General features: G+C 41.3%; 1 protein-coding gene across 1 annotated transcript in view; it reads left to right on the forward strand.

Annotated features, from left to right (window-relative positions):
- PACSIN2 (protein kinase C and casein kinase substrate in neurons 2) overlaps positions 1 to 12871 on the forward strand; it is a 64265-nt gene extending 51394 nt beyond the window's left edge. The window contains exons 7-11 of the mRNA XM_084266292.1: positions 512 to 632; positions 2745 to 2869; positions 3533 to 3649; positions 4619 to 4815; positions 11941 to 12871. Coding sequence (XP_084122418.1) covers positions 512 to 632; positions 2745 to 2869; positions 3533 to 3649; positions 4619 to 4815; positions 11941 to 12053 — 673 coding nt within the window. The 3' untranslated portion in view covers positions 12054 to 12871. The remainder of the gene's footprint in view (positions 1 to 511; positions 633 to 2744; positions 2870 to 3532; positions 3650 to 4618; positions 4816 to 11940) is intronic.
- Positions 12872 to 20727: the final 7856 nt, after the last annotated feature.

The following is a 20727-nucleotide window of genomic DNA, read 5'->3' on the forward strand; positions in this document are numbered from 1 at the left end:
AAAATACATGCCTTTCTATTGCTTAAATCCATTCAAAGACCCACTGACGTGGGGAAAACCACACTGCATATATGTTAAAGCAGTCAAGTAATATATAGAAATTAAGAAACTTAAAAGCATATTTTTGAGAAAGTTTGACTCATCGACAATGTAGCATTAACAAATTCTAATTTTAAATTTTATGTGACTTGGTCTGGAAGGGATTCCCAAATTTCTCTCTAGCTTGAATACGGAGTAGCATTTCTGTGTCTCATGTTTTAAGCCTTGTGGCTGTTGGGTTAAGAGCTCTTTATACTCCATATTGCACCATATTGGCCTTTTTTGTTTAAAACAATTGTATTTATAGTCATAGTCTGTAGGGCAAATATAATGTGTACATGGCCTAGGATCAGGGGATCAGTCGTATCTCTTTGTGGTCTTTGAAATACTGTTGGGGTTTTTTTAATCTGACTAGGGGATTTGCCATGTTTCTAAACGTTTCACTGAATTTAAAGACAAATACATTTTGCAGTTACAAAAACATCTACCGTGAACTGGAACAGAACATCAAAACAGCAGATGCTGTTGAAGACTTGCGGTGGTTTAGAGCTAATCAGGGTCCAGGGATGTCAATGAACTGGCCTCAGTTTGAGGTAAGATCAAAGTACTTAAAAACCCATATTTGTTTAATCTAATGTCTTTTGCTCTTGCTTTTTATCATACTCCTTTCTGATGTAACTTAAATTCATGCTTTTAGCAGTGATATTTTTTGTCTATTTTGTTTTTAAAGGTCATAGTAGTTTTCTAGTTTTGTTTTCTTAATCTCTATTGGATTCTCTTTATCTCCCAGCTTTTGGAGATGATTATATCAGGCACTTATTTAAATAAAAAAGGGCTAAACCAGAAAACTTTAGTGACTTGTTTTTTAAGCTAAAGTTATTACTGAATTCACTAATTAGTAAGCCATGGTTTACTTGGTACATCTCTGACACCTGTTTATGTTATCCTGTGTATTTTACTTCTCCCCTTTGGTGTCAGACTTCAGTTTCAATCTTGTTGCTGCTGGCAGGTAATTATAGTGTAGGTAGCAAAGACTTTGAAATTTTCAGTTCAAACTTCTTCAGTCAGTCCTGAAATTTGGTATTTGTAAGTGTCAACTACGCTTTTTTCAACAGTGTTACATTAAAGATGCTCCAGCTTTAAACAGTTGGTAATTTTATTGCTGAATGACAACTTCAAAAGAAAGGAGATTTTTTTAAGCAGTGTTCTGCTAACAGAGCCTACAAAAAACAAGTATCAGTGTAGATCAAGCTACCAGAATATCAAATAGCTGGATTTGGCCTGGTTTTGATCAGAGTAATGGATTTAGTTGAAATAATTTCTAGGCATTAAATTAATGGAGTGGAACATCAACACCGGAGTGTTCACTGTTCCCTTACTAACCATAAATGAAAATATCACTTATTTTTAAAATACTGTGTAACTTTTAATTAGAAGGTTTGATGAAGAAAACTCGTAGTATCGCTGCATTTCTTTGCCTGAAACGCTGATCTAAAGTTACTTCTCTGTGTGGAAATAACCATCCTTTTTCATAAGCATTATAATTAACAGCTTAAATACTACTCTTGTTGTTCTTCTAATTAAGTTTTTTCTCATTTGCATGCTACAAGGATGACGTAAGTAAAAAAAAAAAAAAAGTCATGATCAAATGAATATGAAATTGCATTGTAAACTGCAGATATGCTTAGGTCAGTGGTCTTTAATCTGTGGTAACTTAGAAATCCTGTATGTTATTTCTACAAAGTTAAAATAACGAGGCATCTGTGAAAGCTTGGCCAGAAGTTACTTAAGACTGTGCTACACACAAACCATAGTAACTCCAAATATTCAGATCCTGTTAAAACTACTTCTCAAATGCTATCTTCTGTATAGCAAGTTACCTCCTGGCTCTCTTGTTTTACCCCTCACGCTTCTGAGATGGAACATGTCTCAGTGTAGGATATTTGCTTGTGTCCAGTTTGTTCTCCGTTAGTTCCTGCTTTACATTAATACGCAGTTCAGTTAGACTCCGAGTAGGTCTCGTTGTGCCTGTGTATCTGCTTTCTCAAACATCTGAATTAGTTGAAAACATCAAGGAGAGGATACTTTACAAATGGCATCGTGACTCTTGTCAACAGCTGTGTTGATTTGAGCCTTAACTCTTGTGGATGGCTTTTAAGGACAATAAATTTCATTAAATATAAAGCAAAGAATCTCAAAGACTCGAGTCTTAGGGACAGGAGAAGTGGTATAGAATGAATTTTAAAATGAGCTTCTCCCTAGGTCATTCTTGGAGCACTTCTTGAGAAATAAGCCCTGTTTTAGATTAGATTATAATACGTATTTTAATAAAATGTGAAGTTTACCTTTTAAAGCCAGATGTCTTGGCAGTATTTGAAACAGTGAGCCCTCTCAGTACAACGTTTAAAGAGCTGCACTAGCCAAGTCCTTTGATTTCTGCAGTTGTCTGCCAGATGTCTGGTGTTTTAAATCAAGGTGTTCAGAATGCAAAGCGGGGAAGTACGTGTGACCTTGGGAATTAGTGAGTAGCACAGATACCTGTTTGCACTGCTAGGGTAGGAACTAGATGAGAACTGTAACTGAAACAGAGTAACTTACTATTACTTACACTGTTGTATGAATAGATGTGTATACTGTAACTGTGAATATTAAATGTGATAATTCTTGAATTAAATTTCTCAATCACATTTTGCATTCATTGATAGGAGTGGTCTGCAGATCTGAATCGCACTCTCAGTAGAAGAGAAAAGAAGAAGGCTTCTGATGGAGTGACTCTGACTGGTATTAATCAAACAGGAGATCAAGTTTCACAGCCTAACAAACATAGCAGGTATTTTTATTTTTTTTTATGCCTAAAAAGCATAAAAAGGCTACCTGGAAAAGACTTTCTTCAAGTACAGTAAAGCGCTACAGGATCAAAAAGTCACTGTCCAACCAAACGTTAATTTATCTGGAGCGTTTCTAGTGATGTGTTTCTGAAGCTTACAAAATATTTTAGGAATTGTTCTCTTGCCATTGGGAATCAAACCAAACTTCATGAGAAACTGAATTTTCTGTAGCTAATCTGGTAGCTAGTCTGCTGCTGTCTTCCTATCTCTAGAAATGACAATTATGCCTTGAGACTTTAGCTTGCAAAATGTCTAGTTGCTTCGGAATTCTGGATTCAGTTAATACAAAACTGTTAACATCAGCTGCTTCAGAAAGGGATGAAACTGGTCGGAAAAATTGCACTGCCTTTCACTGCAGGCAGTAAAAAAAATAAGGTTCACAAAGGACATGATAATTCTGGAGGATTGTGACACCAAGCTTTTGGGTGTTACACTACATTTGATATAAGTTTGGGGTTTTGGTTGGTTGGTTGCTTTTGCTTGTTTTGGTGGTTGTGTTTTTTCTTGAAGGGGTCTGCTAAGAAACTGCTTAGTGGGACACCAATGACAGTGTTCTGCTCTTAAGCAGATAGGGTCACCATAATGCTCTTTCTTTTCCAAATTAGCAGTCTTAGTGTCCAGAGTAACACAGTGCAGTCAGTACAATCAAGTTACAATCCCTTTGAAGATGAAGAAGATACTGGGAGTACTGTCAGTGAAAAGGAGGACAATAAGATCAAAAAGTTGGTGAAATGTTGTTTTTTTAATTGTTTTCACACTTGCACTTTCTCTATCCAGGTTTTTCTATTTTTGGTTTCTGTAACACTGTGCCAGTCAGTGCATGTCTAAGCGGTTATGTGAGCAACACTGTAACCTAACTTGTCTTTCCTAACAGATGCCATATATCTGTTGCCTTGATCTCTGGCTTGAAACTACAGGGGTTATCGGCAGTTGCTAACAGAACTGCTGCTGCTTTTACCCTTCCTTTACCAGTCCTGTAAGATGTTGAACCTGGTGCCTTTTCCTAGTGAAACTGCTTCTGGAGCTGTACTGCTCTGTGTGTTCTTGCTGAATAAATCTGCTTTTATGATTGCTTTCTTTTTTGTTTAGGACCTTCTCAAACAGCTGCCTGTTACTTCAGTACGCACACTAGGGGGGTCGTAGCACTCTCTTAAATGGCATGTGCATGCTCCACAGTGAACTTTTCTTTAAACAATTGAGTTGTTGCAGTATAATAAAGCTCCTTTGTTGGTGGATTGCAACATACAAAAAGTGTCGGAACCTATTGTAGAGATGCACAGGGGTTTGGGAGGAAGGTTCTGCAAAACAGCTTGAATGTCTTATCCTAAACCAGATAATTCCTCATATCTACTACCAGCATACCTTTTACCTTTCTAGAGGAAATAATCCCATGCATTATATATATTTCTTCATAGAGACGTTTCTGGAATTTTTTGGGAGCTTGTCTTTGATACCTTTTTTTTTCTTTTGCCTTTTTCCAACTTTGTAAATGTTTTGCAAGAATGCTTTTTGTTTGTTTGTTTTGAATGAGGCATTGTCAGCTAAAGATAGGTGAGAAGATACCAGAAATAATATTTTAGAGCTGAGCATTAGAGCAAAGTTTTAAGTGTTCTTAGGGGAACTGGTATCTTAGTGGTATTTCTGGTTGTTTATTTTTAAAAGCAGAAAAGAATTTTAAACTTTGTTTTCAGTGTTAGCAGCTATGAGAAAAACCAAAGCTACCCTACGGATTGGTCTGATGAAGAGTCCAACAATCCCTTCTCCTCTACTGATGCAAACGGAGACACTAATCCATTTGATGAAGACTCCTCTCCTGCAATGGAGGTGAGAGTACGTGCACTCTATGACTATGAGGGCCAAGAGCAAGATGAACTCAGCTTTAAAGCTGGTAAGTTTACTGCATTCACTTAAAATATTTATCAAAAGGAGAAAGCGGGGAGAGGAGTCTTTTTTTCTTCAGTTCTTACTTTCTGAAATCACCTGTTTCTCTGAATGTACAACTTCCCTTACAGGATTCTGTCTCTCTCACACCCACATCCACCCCCTGATAGCATTTCTTGGTACCCCCTGTTTGGAAGCATTGACTTCTCATCAGTTTGGAATGTGTTGGGATGCATCTGTTTAGGGTATTCCTAAACAAAATGAGCTGCAGAGCTGATAATCCGATCTCCTCTCTCTCTTAGTTGGTGACAGTAACAGCTGCTGCTCTTAGCTGTGTAGAAATGCCAAGCCCACAGGTTGTCATCTTTCAAAGGATAATACTAGAGCAACTAATCTTAAAACAGTATCTAATCAACTGCTAGCTTTTTTTTGTTGTTTGAACTGGACACATCCCTCTCTTGCCCTCCAACTTCCTACAGTGCTAACTCTTAAAGATTGAGAATTCAGATGTAGACAGATTTTTTTTTCCCCCTTTCTCTTTCCATGCCCCTTCATGTTAAGCACCGTACCCTTTACCTGTTTTTTCCATCCTGCATTATGCTAGGATGCTGCATGCTTCCCCTCTTAGGTTGTCATATTTCCCTTGAGCCACAAACTGTTCCTTTTTTACCTTGCTGCTGTGGGAGTTGGGAGAACAGAAAAGAGGCAGTTGAATTGACAGGAGAGACCCGTGCCACGGTATGTTTCCACACGTACGAAGTTTGCACAGGGGCACGATGGCTGCACGCCGTGGATGCTGCTGTCTCCAGTTTGTCTGGGCTGAATCTACCAGCCATAGGGGCTGAGCAAGTGCCTGGGCTGTTTACTCAGCCCGGGGGTAGGCGATGTAGTTTTCCATAACCCGGCCAGCCCGGAGGCAGCACCCTCTAGTGATGAAAAGGGAAATCTACACCCTGTCCCCTGCCTGTCAAGCTCCAGTTTCAGACAATTGTTCTACTGTCTCGACCAGAATTGTACACGAAAGGTTTTAGCAGCTAGGAGTTCCAGAACAAGATGGCATCAGTAGTTTAGAGAAAGCACACAGAACTTCAGTTTGTTAGAACGAGATGGGCGATCTTCTTGATCTTGTCTCTTTTTTCCTGTTTGGTGGTCACTTACTCCCTTCTCCTGTAATGACTGACCTAATTGTAGATGAAAAAACAGGACTCCAGTGTTGAAGGAAAGTTCAGGACTTTTGGCTCTACTTATGTTTCAACTGAGGTTTGTAAGCTGTGTACTACTAGACCATCTACAATAGGTCTCAGATGGGTATTATAATTTGTAAGTTAATATAGTAAACAAGTTAATGGAGTGGCTAACCAAAGAGCTGCTAGACTTCCATTCTGCTTATGGAGAATGGTGGTGCTCAGAACAGTGTATTTCTAAAGTGTTTTTTAAAATGGCCCAAGACTTAGGTGGTGGTTCTCCTACCTTTCACTTGCTTCTCTCCTTTTTTTTTTCATAGACTCACAGACTGGTTTGGATTGGAAGGGATCTAAAAACCCATCTAGTTCCCACCCCCTGCCATGGGCAGGGACATCCTCCACTAGACCAGTCTGCCCAAAGCCCCATCCAGCCTGGCCTTGAGCACTGCCAGGGAGGAGCAGCCACAGCTTCTGTGGGCAACCTGTGCCAGGGCCTCACTGCCCGCACAGGGAAGAATTTGTTCATAATATCCAGTTGAAATTTGCCCTCCTTTAAGTCGAAGGACACTACCCCATGTCCTGTCACTCCATGCCCTTGTAAACAGTCTCTCTCCAGCTTTTTTGTAGGCCCCCTTTATGTACCAGAAGGCTACAATAAGGTCTCCCTGGAGCCTTCTCCAGGCTTAACAAGCCCACCTCTCTCAGCCTGCCTTCATAGGAGGGGTCTCCAGCCCCACCTCTCCAGCCTGTCAGTGTCCCTCTGGATGGCATCCCTTCCCTGCAGCATGTTGACTGTACCACACAGCTTGGTGTTGTCAACAGATTTGCTGAGCGTGTGCTCAATCCCACTGTCCAAGTTGCTGACAAAGATGAACAGTGCTGGTGCCAGTACCAACCCCTGAGAAACACCACTTGTGACTGATCTCCATTTGGATGTTGAGCCATTGACTACAGCTCTTGAGTGTGACCATCCAGCCAATTCCTTATCCACTGACCAGTCGGTCCATCCATCAAATCCATGTGCTCCAATTTAGAGACAAGGGTGTTGTGCAGGACAGTGTCACATACTTTGCAAAAGCCCAGGTAGATGTACTGTACTTCTTCCCTTATCCACCAGGGCTGTAACCCCATTGTAAGCCACCAGATTTGTTCGGCATGATTTACCCTTAGTGAAGCCATGTTGGCTGTCACTGGTCACCTTCTTAATTTCTGTGTGCCAGAGCATAGTATTCAGGAGGATCTGCTCTATGATCTTGCCAGGCAGAGAGGTGAGCCTGTCTGGCTTAGAGTTTCCTGGGTCTTCCTTTTTTGGTTTTTAAAAATGGTGGTTGTGTTTCCCCTTTTTCCAGTCAGTGGGAACTTCACAGCACTGCCAGGACTTCTCAAATAGGATGGAGAGTGCCTTTGGAACTTCACCTGCCAGTTCCCTCAGGACCCACAGATACACCTCATCAGGTCCCATAGAAAGCAGTGTAGGTGGGAGGGACCTGGAGGTCCTGGTGGACAGCAGGATGACCATGAGCCAGCAATGTCCCCTTGTGGCTAAGAAGGCCAATGGGGTGTATTGGAAGGGGTGTGGTTAGTAGGTTGAGAGGTCCTTCTTCCCTTCCACTCTGCCCTGGTGAGATGGCACCTGGAATATTTTGTGCAGTTCTGGGCCTCTCAGTTCAAGGAGGACAGAGAACTACTTGAAAGAGCCCAGCACAGGGCCACCAAGGGGATTAAGGGAGTGGAACACCTTCCTCATGAGGAAAGGCTGAGGGAGCTGGGCTCCCTAGCTTGGAGAAGAGGAGACTAAGGTGTGACCTTTTCAACATTTATAAATATGTAAAGGGTGAGAGTCAGGAGGACAGAGCCAGGCTCTTCTCAGTGATGGCCATCAATGGGACAAGGGGCAGCAGGTACAAGCTGGAGCACAGGAAGTTCCATGTGAATATAAGGAGAAACTTTTTCACTGTGAGGGTGACAGAGCACTGGAACAGACTGCCCAGAGAGGTTGTGGAGTCTCCTTCTCTGGAGACATTCAAAACCTGCCTGGAGGAGTTCCTGTGTGATTTAATCTAGGTGATCCTGCTCTGGCAGGGGGGTTGGATTAGATGATTTTTCGAAGTCCCTTCCAACTCCTAATGTTCTGTGATTCTGTGAGTTGTGTACTTCCATGTTCCTTAGCTGGTCTCAAACCTCATCTCCTCCTACAGTGGGTAGTTCTTCATTCTCCCAGTCCCTGTCTTTTGTCTTCTGTGACTCAGGCGGTGTGGCTAGAGCACTTCTTTGTAAAGGCTGAGGTGAAAAATTCATTGACTACTTAAGCCTTCTCTGTGTCCTGGGTAAGCAGGTCTTTTGTTTCCTTCTAGAGGAAACCCACATTTCATCTTCCTTTTATTGCTGATGTACCTATAGAAGCTTTTCTTGTTGCCCTCGGTGTTCTTGGGCCTCTCTTCCCTCCAAGGCACTGTCGCACGTTACTGTACCAAGCAGATCACTGAAGAGGCCAAATCTCCTCTCCTGAAGTCCAGGGTAAGGAGTTTGCTATACGCCCTCCTCGCTACCCTGGGGACCTCGAGCTCCACCATTTCATTGCCACCTCAGATAAAGTGGTCCTGGAGCTTTGCATTCCACAACAGCCCCTCCATGTTGGTGAGAAAAAGGTCAAGTGTGGCACTTCTCCTTGTTGGCCTTTCTATCACTTGGAAAAGGAAGTTGTTATTGATGCAGTCGACTTCCTGGATTACTTGTGCCCTGCTGTGTTGTCCATCCAACAGACATCAGGAAGGTCAAAGTCCCTAATGAAGATCAGGGCTTGTGAATGTGAAACTATCCCTGCCTGTCTATAGAAGGCTTCATTTGCTCAGGTGTCCTGTAGCAGACCTCCACTGTTGTGCCCTTGTCCCTGTGCTCCTTTTAATCCTGACCCATAAACTTTTGGTCAGCTCTTCATCCATCCCCAGACAGAGCTCCATGCACTCCAGCTGATCACTGATAAAGTGACACTTCTTCCTCACCTCCCCTGCCTGTCCTTCCTAAAGAGCATGTATATTCCCATTCCAACCCTCCAGCCCTAGGAGCCATGCCACCACATCCCTACGATGCCAATAAGGTCATAGCCCTGCAGGCATGTGCACGTCTCTAACTCCTTGTTTATTCCCCATGCTACGTGTGTTTGCATCAAGGCATTTCAGTTGATGTAGTAGTAGCAAAACTTTGTATATCTGACTGAGTCTCTTTCTAAACAAGCATAGCAGGGTTCCAGAGAGGAGGAATGAGTTGGCTTGTCCATTAACTTTTCTGAGTTGTGCCCTGACAGAAGGACAGTAGTAACAAAACATTTAGAGCTTTCTCTGGAATGCACAGAAACTAAAGTTATTCTTCATTCTGTAGGCTTTTAACTGCTGCTTTTTTCTTAGCAGGGGATGTCAGTGTGCTAATCCTCTTGAAATATATGTACTGTGCCTGTGGAGCAACAGGGTGGCATTCCAGGGGCTTAAAGTCATGAGCCTTTCAGTGGCAAAACTATGCAATGTTTATAGGCACAGATATAATGGTTAAATACATTCTGTGCTTCAGTACCAGCTGTGTGACTTGCAGTAAACTGTTTGAAGCAAGTGGCTCTCAGTGTGAGGTCTGTAGAAGTAAAGTACAGGAAATATCAACTGTAAGAGATGTATGTGGCCTTAACTTTAAAAAATGGCTTCATACCTTTGAAGGAAGAGCATTAGAGTACTTTCTGACATAAAATTTTATGACTGCATCAGTTGTAGGGAAGGGGTCGATTGCATGCTAGGCTGCAGTCAAACTTACTTAGGTTTTAGGCAGAAATATTGGTGTGACCAGGGTTACGCTGAACTTACAAAAGACTAAGGAAAAAAGAATCCCCAGGTCCTGCAGGAGCCAACTTACAATGCTCTCACTCCTATGTAGGCTATGCCTGGACTCCAAAGCAGCTGTCAGCAAAGGATTAATGCATTTTAGGGATGTGTTTAAATATATGCAGATACTCTCAGATGGGATTTCCTTGGCTGCTCAAAGAATTTGCCTACAAAGCTTTTGTGATCACTTCTGGGTACATGCTGTAGTATATATGCTCTGTAAAAAAAAATAAACGTACTTTAATATATGAAGCTCCTTTTTATTAGTGGAATGCTTTATACATCTGTTTCTTTTTCTTGGCAAACAACTGTGGGAGGCTTCCAAAGAGGAAGAATAACTTTGTTTATTCGTACCTTATGAAAGTTTTATAATCATGTAACAGGATGGGATGCAACCATCTACCATATGTCTAGCTCACCGTACTGTCTCTGCCATGGCTGAGAATAAATTTAATCTACAGCAACTGTAGACCATGCAATGTTGTGAGAATATGTTGCTGTATATGCTATCTCTAGCACAGTTGTTAGAGACTGTCTCCTCTGTAAGTGTTTGTGCAGATGACACTTATGTGGTGATATTTTCATACCTATCCAAGATCAGAGTTTCCAAATCCTAGCTGTTAATACCAATGCAGCTGCATTCAGGCTTACTCTTAAGGCAGTGTGGCTTTGATAGTAATTGTTTTAACACTTCATAGAAGTGGCAGGAAAGCTTGAAACTGTACCCTTTCATCCTGCAGTGCTAGAAATCATGGGGAAAAATTTGCAAACTGTCTCCAAGCTAGGCACAGTCCATAGTGCCAAACATTTGTTCATAACATTCTTATTAGTTGTCAGGTAAACTTAAAAACTAAGGGAGATGAGGTGTTCACATTTTTTGGTGAAGAGCTATAGCAGATGCATCTATAACGATTTAATACAAAGCGTGTCCATTTCTACCAAATAATTGATACTCCCCAGGTTAGCTTTTACTCTCCTAAAAGATACCAAGACTGTATATTTATAGCCATTTGGGACTGTATTAAGTGGATAGTATCTTCACCATGTATTTCCTATTGCTAACTAAGAGGAAACAGAAATCAGTTTTATCTAGGGTGGTAACTTGACACAAATGGGTTGTACGTGAGGAAATGTTACTGAGACTGAGGTGGACGTTCATGTGCTTACACGCAGCATCCCGGAGTCTGGAGGCTCTGCAATGCCAAAGTATTTCCTGAGGATGTAGGAGGTTAGATGTAAATGATAGAACGGGGTTATGTTACAGTTCACGTATGTCTGAATGGATAATCAGTGTCAGTTGTGTAACATACCAAGCAAATGCTTAGTTATTTTTTTCCTGGAGCTACAACATCAGCTTCCAGCACTATAAAGCTAGGTCACAAAAGTGAAAGTCAAATCCTAATTTTTGTATTTCTTAAAGATGAGTACAAGAGAGCAAGAGACCTAACAGTGAGAGGTGTAAGATTCTTTTACATCTTTCTGTATGACAGCTCAGTAGTGGGATACTGAAAATCTGCAAGCATAATTCAAGAGAATTATGTCTTCAGAGAATTATGCCTGCTATGTCTTCATGTTTGTAGCGTTTTCCTCTTTATGTGTTGCACAGACTCTTAGAGTATGTATTCATAGCAAGCCTAATGAAATGTTTATCTCACTTGCACTGACATTTTGTTGGCTCAAAACGTAGGATGATTTTGCTTGTTTGCTGTTGTACTATCCACAACTATCTTTGTTCTCACCCTTTAGATACAAGGGAGTATTTGGTCTTAGAGTGAAATAACACTGTTAATCACTGTGTTCTTTATTGTGCTTTAAAACAATGCTATGACCTTTTTGAAATGCCTTCAGTGCAATGTTTTAGTTTCAAAGTAATTTGCTGCTTCCTGTTTCCTTGAAATTGGGTGCCTTTCATCCCGTATATAAATCTCTTAAGTGGTATTCCTAGTACCAAAAGCATGAACAGCACAGAAGGGGTCCAGAGTGGGCAGGGGAAGAAAAGCAAGTGTGTAGATAACTGATAACAAGCTGTCACCTTTTCAGTAACAACAGGAAGTTAAATGACAGTGTTCCTTCTTTTTGCAGGTGACGAGTTAACTAAAATGGAGAATGAAGACGAGCAGGGTTGGTGCAAAGGCCGTCTGGACAATGGACAAGTTGGTTTATATCCAGCAAACTATGTAGAACCAATCCAGTGACAGAGGACAAAGTTAAAGAAGTGCTGCAAAAGCTCTGTAGGCTTGTACAGTATATATTTAAAGTGAGAGGAAGGTGAATGATGTATAGAGTGTATATATTTTAATGCAAGGGTGAGAGCTTGATACTGAATCATGGTGATTTAAAAGGTTGAACTAAATTTGACATTGTTTTCACAACTTGTGCAAAGGAAATGGGTTAGGTTGAAAAAATAGTATGATAGGAAAAATACCCTTCGAGCTTTTTCTTCCCACGAGGTCTGGTATTGTGACTCCTAAACATTTTTGCATTTTTTATGCTTGTGCCTCATCCTACCCCAGGTATGTGGCTTACGCTCACTTTTGTTTAATCAGTTATTTTAAGTGACCTTCAGTAACTTGCAACTTGAATTTTAAAGATTATTATAGTTAATTTTCTATTTGTTCTTAGCGATGTCTGAAAGATGCAGTATTTTTTTATTTAAGTGCTATGTAGTTAAGCACCTTTTTATATGCTTGGATTTATCAATTAATCCTTAAATTATGACATAGATTTAGTCTCCAGTTGACTGAATGAAAATCCTTTCCATGTTGTAGTAATCTTTCTATGTTGTCAGCATGGCTTGAAGTTGTAGAACAAATACTACGATAAACAAATATCTGTTACAGAAGGTTATTTGTAGCAGGAATATTTGCGATTGTCATGGGTTGGGATTCTATTATGAATTCTGTTTATGCGGTTTGATACTTAAATGAAGAGTTTTCCATGTGTATCTTAAATGGCACTCTGCAGAGAGAGAAATTACACATAAGCCCCAGAAAAGTAGCGATCTCCAGCACACGCTTGCGGGGGGTGGGAGGGAGGGGAAATGTCCTTTAAACTGCTCATGATTTTTAGGTGATTTGAAATGTTGAATCTGTGAAGACTTAATTTTTTGAACAGAGAAGACTGTAAAATAGACTAAATGCTTTTTATTAAGAGCCTATCTATGTTGTGTATATGTACATATAATTTGATATTCCAAAATATAAAGAGCATGGCTGTTAGCTATCAAAGCCTTTTGATGTCAATAAGATTTAGACTGTTTCTAAGAGTTTAAATTATAGGTATATTTAAATCTGCTTTCCTGCCATATCCATTACTGTACCATAGACAAAGTATTCTGTGACTAGGTTTTTGGAGGTACAGTAAATACACTAACATTATTCAAAAATCAGTATTTGTGGGTAAATTTGTGGATCAGAACTAAACTAGCTTTAGTCCTTATATGGATTATTGTAGCAGAACACTGTAAAATCTACATTTGTTTGCAGTTACAACTCAGTCATCTGTAATCGTGTCAAAACAGTGTGCATTTGTGACATTGAAAACTGGGTTGTAAAATTACAGCCGATTTGTGTTTGTAAAGAAAAAACCCTTAAGTATCAGGTAAGTAGATATGCTATGTTAAGAAGCTACGCTGTAATGAAGCTAACAAATCTATTTTGAGGTAATTATAAAACACTGTTGGTAGTCTTGGACTTTGTTTGCTTTTTGAGCTTTTAGATATATTTAGTCATTTTCAATGAATCCAAGTGTACAAGCTAAGAAAGTGGATTTATGTATGTGTCTGTCAAGGAAAATCTATCAACTTAATTGTTCATCCACAAGACAGTTACTAAATTTGTCAGGAATTACTGGCTTGGGTCTCTGTATTGTAAAAATATTTTAGAAAACAATAAAATCTGTTAATCTCTTAAGTTCACAGAATGCACCTCTTACTATTTCAGCGTATGTGGGAATAGTCTCACGAAGCAAATCATCTGCACCTTTCATTGCAGTTCAAGGTGACAAAGTCTGCGGTGTCTAAAGGAGCCATAAAGAGGAGTAGGACATTAGTGACGTGCTGCTGGTAACAAAAAAGGGGAGGTGCACAGAGCCTCTTGGCAAGGCATTCCAGCAAAATGTTGGTGGAAGAATATGAGAGCGTGTCTCTGACTGGTATGCGAACTGTGCTGTGGTAGCTCGGGTATTTCTTATACAGCATCTGAATCTTTTCAGATGTCGTGAGAGCTTTCTTGTTGACTGGCAGTGGTTAATGTAGTAGTGCTTGTGATGGCTAGCTGAAGGTTTTCTCCTGTCTCCCCCCCACCAATACTGCAGCCTTCAATCTAAATCAAGTGCTAGGGGTTTTATGCTGCGTGTCCCATTTGGTGAAGGCACATTAGAATGGGTGGAAGGGACCACCGTATATTCCAGTGTCCTATTTAATGGGCAGTCAACTCTGCATTCATACCAGGTCCTTCAGGCTTTTGAGCTGGTCTGGAAAACTGTCAAAGACTGATTTAATAACCTCTCTGTTCAAAACTGTTGCAATGCTTAATTGTAATTTTCTCCCCATTTTATTTAGGGTTAGAACCTGCTTTATTGCAGTTTATGACCATTGCGTGTAGTTCTGCTGTGCCTGGGTGAAGTCTGGCTCTGTCCCTCAGCCTCTCCTCACAGAGCAAGTGCTCCATTTCCCTGGTGTCCCTCCACTGCACTTGCTCAGCATTACCAGGATCTTGTACTGGGTGCAGGTGGGAAGAGTGTCCAAAGCAGGACAGTCTTCCATCATACTGAGTAGCAGAAGCTAATGGCAACATTATCAAACCTTTGATATACTTCATTATTTTTTAAATAAGTTGTTTGACTGCTAGTATAAACAATAGGCCAGTTTAAGTGCTCAAAACTCTTATTATATACTTCATTTCAATGAGAACTTTGGTAAGTAGGCTTGGATTTGGTCAAATCAACCTGAGAATAAAACTAGTAAGTTTCAATAGACAGCTGTTTGCCTTGTACAGTTGAGAATTTTGCTTTAAAATAATTATCTAGTATATAGAGTTTGAATATATTCATAATAGCCAAGTTTAGAATGAGAATGCAAGGGACTTGTGGCTGGATTTGGTAGCCCACCCAGAGGACCTCAAAGCAGGTCCTGTTAGAGCGGGTTGTTGAAGGGGGTTGTTCAACTGAGTCTGGAACATCTCCCAAGGATGAAGTCTGCCATCTCTCTGAGCAACCTGCTTTAATGGCTCATTGCTTTCACAGTGAGGATTTTTTTCCTTACATGTATGATAATTTATTATGTTTCTTCTTGCTCTTCTCTTGTTGCCTTTAAGAGTTGGGCACAGTCTTCTCTACACTTCTATTAGGTAGCTTCAGGCTGCTGGCCACACTCTTGCTAATAATCTGGTGTGCTCTGTGCTGCCTTTGTTGCAAGGACATGCTGCTGATACATGCTGTTTGCTCAGATCCCCAGCTTTTTTTCTGCAGAGCTGCTTTTTATCCTGTCAGCATCTAGCCTGTGCTGCTGAGGTGGTGTAATTCTACACAGGTACAAGCCACTGCATTTGCCTTTGGTGTTCATGAGGTTCCCATCAGCCTGTTTCTCCAGAACTGAGCTCCTTATGAGCAACCGCCCTCTATAATCTCTCTTAATTTGTTATCATCTGCAGGCTTGTTGAGTGTGTTCAGTCCTGCCATCCAGGTGTTAAAGACATTAAGTCACATTAGTCCTTGTATCAATCCCTAAGGATGTCAGCTTGGTTTTGTATGCTCAAGCACAACCATTTGAGCCTGATAGTCCAGACAATCTTCTATCCAGTCCACTTAGTTGCCAGCTTGGCTGTAAAGGTACTAAGGACAGCTGTGTCGAAAGCCTTGCCTCCAGCTCAGTAAAAGTGAGGAAGTCGTGAAGCCTGTTGAGCAACAGTAGAGAAATTCTCCTTTTAAGTTTATCCTGGGTTTAAGCAGCTATGCTTCACTTTCACAGGATTAAATTTACAAGGTATAAAAGGAGACTATGACGCTCAGAACGTAATTTCTCCCCATCCTGTCCCTTCTGTTTCCTTTAAAATTCTGAAGGGAAATAGTATACTTCAAAACTTACTACTGTATATTTGCACTGATGGAGCTGCCTGCACACTGCTGTAACCTTCAGCATGTTTGAAACTAAAACAGCATGAAAATACTTGCCACTTGCATAGTATCCCTTGGATGCTTTAAAAACATACAGTGCCTTGTTCCAGAAAAACTGTTCACTTTTTAATCTGGATATTTGTGGTGATGACTTAACAAATCAGGTGCTTTGCCTTTTGTAGTGCAATACTGGTATTTATTTCTAGTAACGTATAGCGCTGAGGAATTTGCCTAGCTAAAATAGAATAACAAGAGAGTCTTTTTCAGGAAAATAACAGGCTGTTGTATTGGTGAAGGTGCAGAAGTTAGCAGTTCCTGATGCACAGTCCAAAGTAGTATTCAAGTTCCTCTTAACTTTTTGCTTCTGAGGCTGAGAGCTTGACAGCAGAACTTTGAACTCATACAGATGCCAACAGCAAAGCTGCAGCCTTGGGATAATAAACCAATCCATTGCCATAATCTCTTGTTGTCTGTGAAGTTCGTTTGGTGTCCTAAAACTGCTCTGACCGTGTGTGAACTAATTTTCTTATGTAGTCTTTCCTCCAATTAAGTCTTTATTATTACACTTGCAAAGTAAAAGGTAGACTTCATTATTGGAGATAAACAGAAATACTGAGGCTTCTAGTAGGAAATAAAGAGTAGACAATAAATGAGATAGATTTGGATTAATCTAATAAAATTTGGCAATTTTTTTTAAATAACCTGTGTTAGCTATATATTACTGTAAAAGAAGAGAAAAGGGAGAAAATAGAGAATGGTGTGCTGGAGGTGGGATATCCAGCAGCAATTACTCCTTTTCTGGAGCTGCAGCTGGTTTAAAAAATAACTTTAAGGTTATATAAACAGCCTTAATCTTTCTCCAGCCTTTCTGGTTTGGCAGAAAGTTGTCTGTTCACCTTTCAAGAAGAGGGAGTTTGCTAATTGTAGTGGAAAACATACCTAGTGGACAATTTGAAGAGCTGCAGATTCTTCCCTGAAATGAGAGAATACAAGATAACTCTGCCTTTATTGGAGTATTTTGCTTCCTCACTTTGACATTTATGGTTTAGTTCAAACAATTTCAGAACCTTAGAAGGGTCGTGTGGCAATTACTGCAGTAGACATGTTTGGCACCTTGCAGTTTATGGGATCATGTTCAGTATTCAGAGATTCATAGTGGTTGGAAGGGACCTCTAGGGATCATCTAGTCCAACCCCCTGATAGAGTAGGGTCACCTAGAGCACATTGGACAGGATTGCATCCAGCTGGGTCTTGACTCTCTCCAGAGTCACCACAGCTTCTCTGGGTGCCTGTCTCAGGGCTCTCTCACCCTCACAGTAAAGTTTTTTTTCTCATATGGAGATGGAACTTCCTGTATGTGTCATTATCAGCTTGCTTTACTTACTTCTGTTAGAAATTCAGATTCCTGTGTGAGACTATATTAATCCTTTAGCAGAAAATTTCCAAAATACTTGCTGTGCTGCTTGAACCTTACAATTGGGGAAGTACTGACATGTGTCAGAAGGTTTTACTGAGCACCTGTCTGCATTTAGAAGGTGTAACCCTTTCTCTAACTACAGTAGGTCAGGTGAGTATGTAGTGAGTGCCTTGGGAAGGAGTGTAGGCACAGGGCAATGCATGGTGTGATATGTCAGCAAGATTAGTTTTTGGCTTTCAGTGATCTGTGTCTTTGGTCTTGTGGTGTAAGAAAAACATAGTTATTTCCTCATTACTTTGAAAATTCAGTTCACTGCTTTGGCAACAACTGAGGACCATATTGTTCATAAAGATCTAAAAGTAATTCAGAGAAGAGAACCTGTGATCACTTCCAGAAAAGTTTTGTAGTAGTAATGTTTCTTTACTTAGCAGTAGCTAGTTCTGACCCTATTAGAGAAGTTCACGCTGTGTTTTTATTTTGCATTTGACTTTGAAATTCCCTTGTTGCTTTATCTGGGCAATCTGTACTGTACAAGATCCTTTTGCAGCTGTGTTCCACTTCTGTGATCAGAAGTAATTTAATATCAATAAACTGCCACCTTTTTACTCACCCTTTTTGTAGACAAATACTCAAATCTGCAGGTCCCACCGTGAATCCCTCTGGGGGTCACATTGGTAACGTGCCACTTTTTATTACTGTAGTCAATTTCCTTTATTTTGTGGCAATTTACTTTGGGTTTTATGACACACATTAGCATGAACTTCTTGAAAATCCAGGTGTGGTGGTTTGACTCCGGCCAGAGCCCACCAAAGCCACTTTATCTCTGCCATTTTCAACTGGACATGGGAGAGAATATATATTGAGAGGCTCAGGAATGGAGATAAGGACAGGGAGAGATCATTCTGCAATCATTGTCACGAGCAAAACAGACTCGACACAGAATAAAGGAAAGAAAACTATTTTATTACCCTGCACTGCACACCCAGTGACACCAGGGTCAGGTAATAAGAAGTGTGACCAGATCTTAAAGCACCTCCCACCACCCATCCCTTCTTAACAGACCTCAGTCATGATTTTGCTCCCTTCTTCCCACCCCATTGTGGCATGGGGAGGGGCAGGGAATGGGAGTTTTGGTCAGCTCCTCACGAGTTCTCTTCCTCCTTAGCTGGGGGGGGGCATTCCTCACACCTTCCCCTGCTGCACCATGGGGTCCCACCCACGGGAGACAGTCCTTCATGAACTTCTCCAAGGTAGGTCCTTTCCCATGGGGATTCAGCTCTTCACCAGCTGCCCCAGCGTGGGTCACTGCTATGGGGTGCAATCATATACAATGTGTCTCAGGCCCAGCCTGGTCCTCCGTGGAGTTACAAGCCTCTTGTCTCCAGCAAACCTGCTCCAGTATGGATCTCTCCCTCTCTCACTCATCCCTGTGTCTCTGTCTCTCCCTCTCTCTGTGGGCTGCAGGTGTTGGCAGGAGCTTGCTCCAATGTGGGTCACAGAATCTCCTGTATGTTTCCACCTACTCTAGCGTGGGGTGGGTTACAGGTGGGGTCTTGTCCTTTTCTGTGGGCTGTGGGGGGACACATGTTCACCATGGGTTTCTCCATGGGCTCCATGGTATCTTTCTCTCCAGCACCTGGGGCACCTCCTCCCCCCTTTTACTGACCTTGGTGCCTGCAGAGTTTCTTACATCTTCTCACTCCCTCCTCTGGGGGCAAAAAGCAGCTGCTTGTGGGTTTTTTAGTCATGTTAGATGTGATTCCCAGAGGCGCTGTGACCGTTGCTGAGGGGGTTGGTCTTGGTCAGCAATGACTCCAGCCTCGAGCCAGCTGGTGTTTGCTGTGTGGGGCCTGCAGAGAGCTTCTGTCTGTTTCTTGCAGAAGCCACCCCTGCAGCCCTCCTCCTCCACCAGCATCCAGCCATGCAAAACTACACCACCAAGTCACTTGCTACCCATCTAGATCACCTTTCTGTATGACCCATGAAATTCCTCACCCTGTGAGGTAAACAACCATCAAGTACTATGACAGATATTTCTTGAACCCCTATGGAGAAAGCTCTGATGTTTGATTGCCCCGGCACAGGTGAAACACTTTCATGTAGCAAATGTAGCATCCCATTGCAAAACCCACCTAATTCTCACTGACTTTGTGTGTCCCTTGTATTGCTGATACAAGCAGGCTTACCTAAGCACAACTGAGTATTGAGTGTGTAGAGGGGTTGTCTGTAAATTACAGTATAGTAACTCTTCGGCTTTGCACTGGGCTATGTTGAGATGTACATCGTGTTTAGGAGCATAAAGCTCCAAGTACAACTTCATCTGTATGAAGTGGTTGTGTTTCTTGATATCAGTACAAACAATGCATTAGTACTAAGTAAAAACATGCTGTTGATGTGTTTGACTGGTTTCAACTGGGTTTTAATGTAGTTACTTCATTTCAGTATTGTGGGAGCAGGCATTTGGATGCTTGATGCTTCTCTTCTAGAGGAGAGATTTTCTGTATGGGTTATTTGGAATGATACATGTCTGGGACTGTCTTTTCAGAATGTCATTTGCAGAGGGAGCCTGTCCCAAAACAAGCTACAATTGTGATTAAGATAACATACTTTCATGAAGCATAAGAAGTTGTGAATGGTGACATTTTATTCAGTGTGACCAAATTTTCCAAAGGACATCAAGTACAATTCATATGTATCCTCTGGCTCTAAGGAAACCTTCAGCACTGGGAGGCTAATGAAGATCTAGCTAGCATGACCTGGTACTATATGTATATTCTGTCATTTCTCAGCAGCAGTGGGAGGAAAAAGCAAAGAATGGGGCTTCATACTAACTGCAGAACAGCACTACTAGAATTTTACAGAACTATAAAAGCTTTGAAGGTTGGGAATGGCAGCAAAATATTTTAGAGCTGTGAGGCAGTGGGTAGCCACTCAACCTGTAATTCCACACGACTCCACGCAGATGCAAGTGCCTATCTCTGGTTATCAAATCAAAGTCCTAGAGGAACAGACAGTTCTGGAGAGATCATCATTATCTATCTTTGTATTCATATGTCCTGGTGGGACTATCTGGCAAGACCTAGAAGCCTGAGACTTTTGGTGTTGCATTTGGATAGGTGAAAGCACTGGGACAGATTGCTTTGCCTATGGCGTATCACTTTATACAGAGCAGCTCTGGCGCCCAAAATTGGGAGTCAATAAAATAGTATAGGGAGGACCAATCTTGCTTTAGGCCTGCCTGGGTGGGCAGAGAAGGGGATATTAGTACAGAATTATTCAAGAAGGGGGCTGAAGGCATCTGAAGTCCAACCTCCTGCTGAAAGTGGAGTCAAAGCTGA

This window comes from Gallinula chloropus, assembly GCF_964237585.1.
Source record: "Gallinula chloropus genome assembly, chromosome: 1".
Lineage (NCBI taxonomy): Eukaryota > Metazoa > Chordata > Aves > Gruiformes > Rallidae > Gallinula > Gallinula chloropus.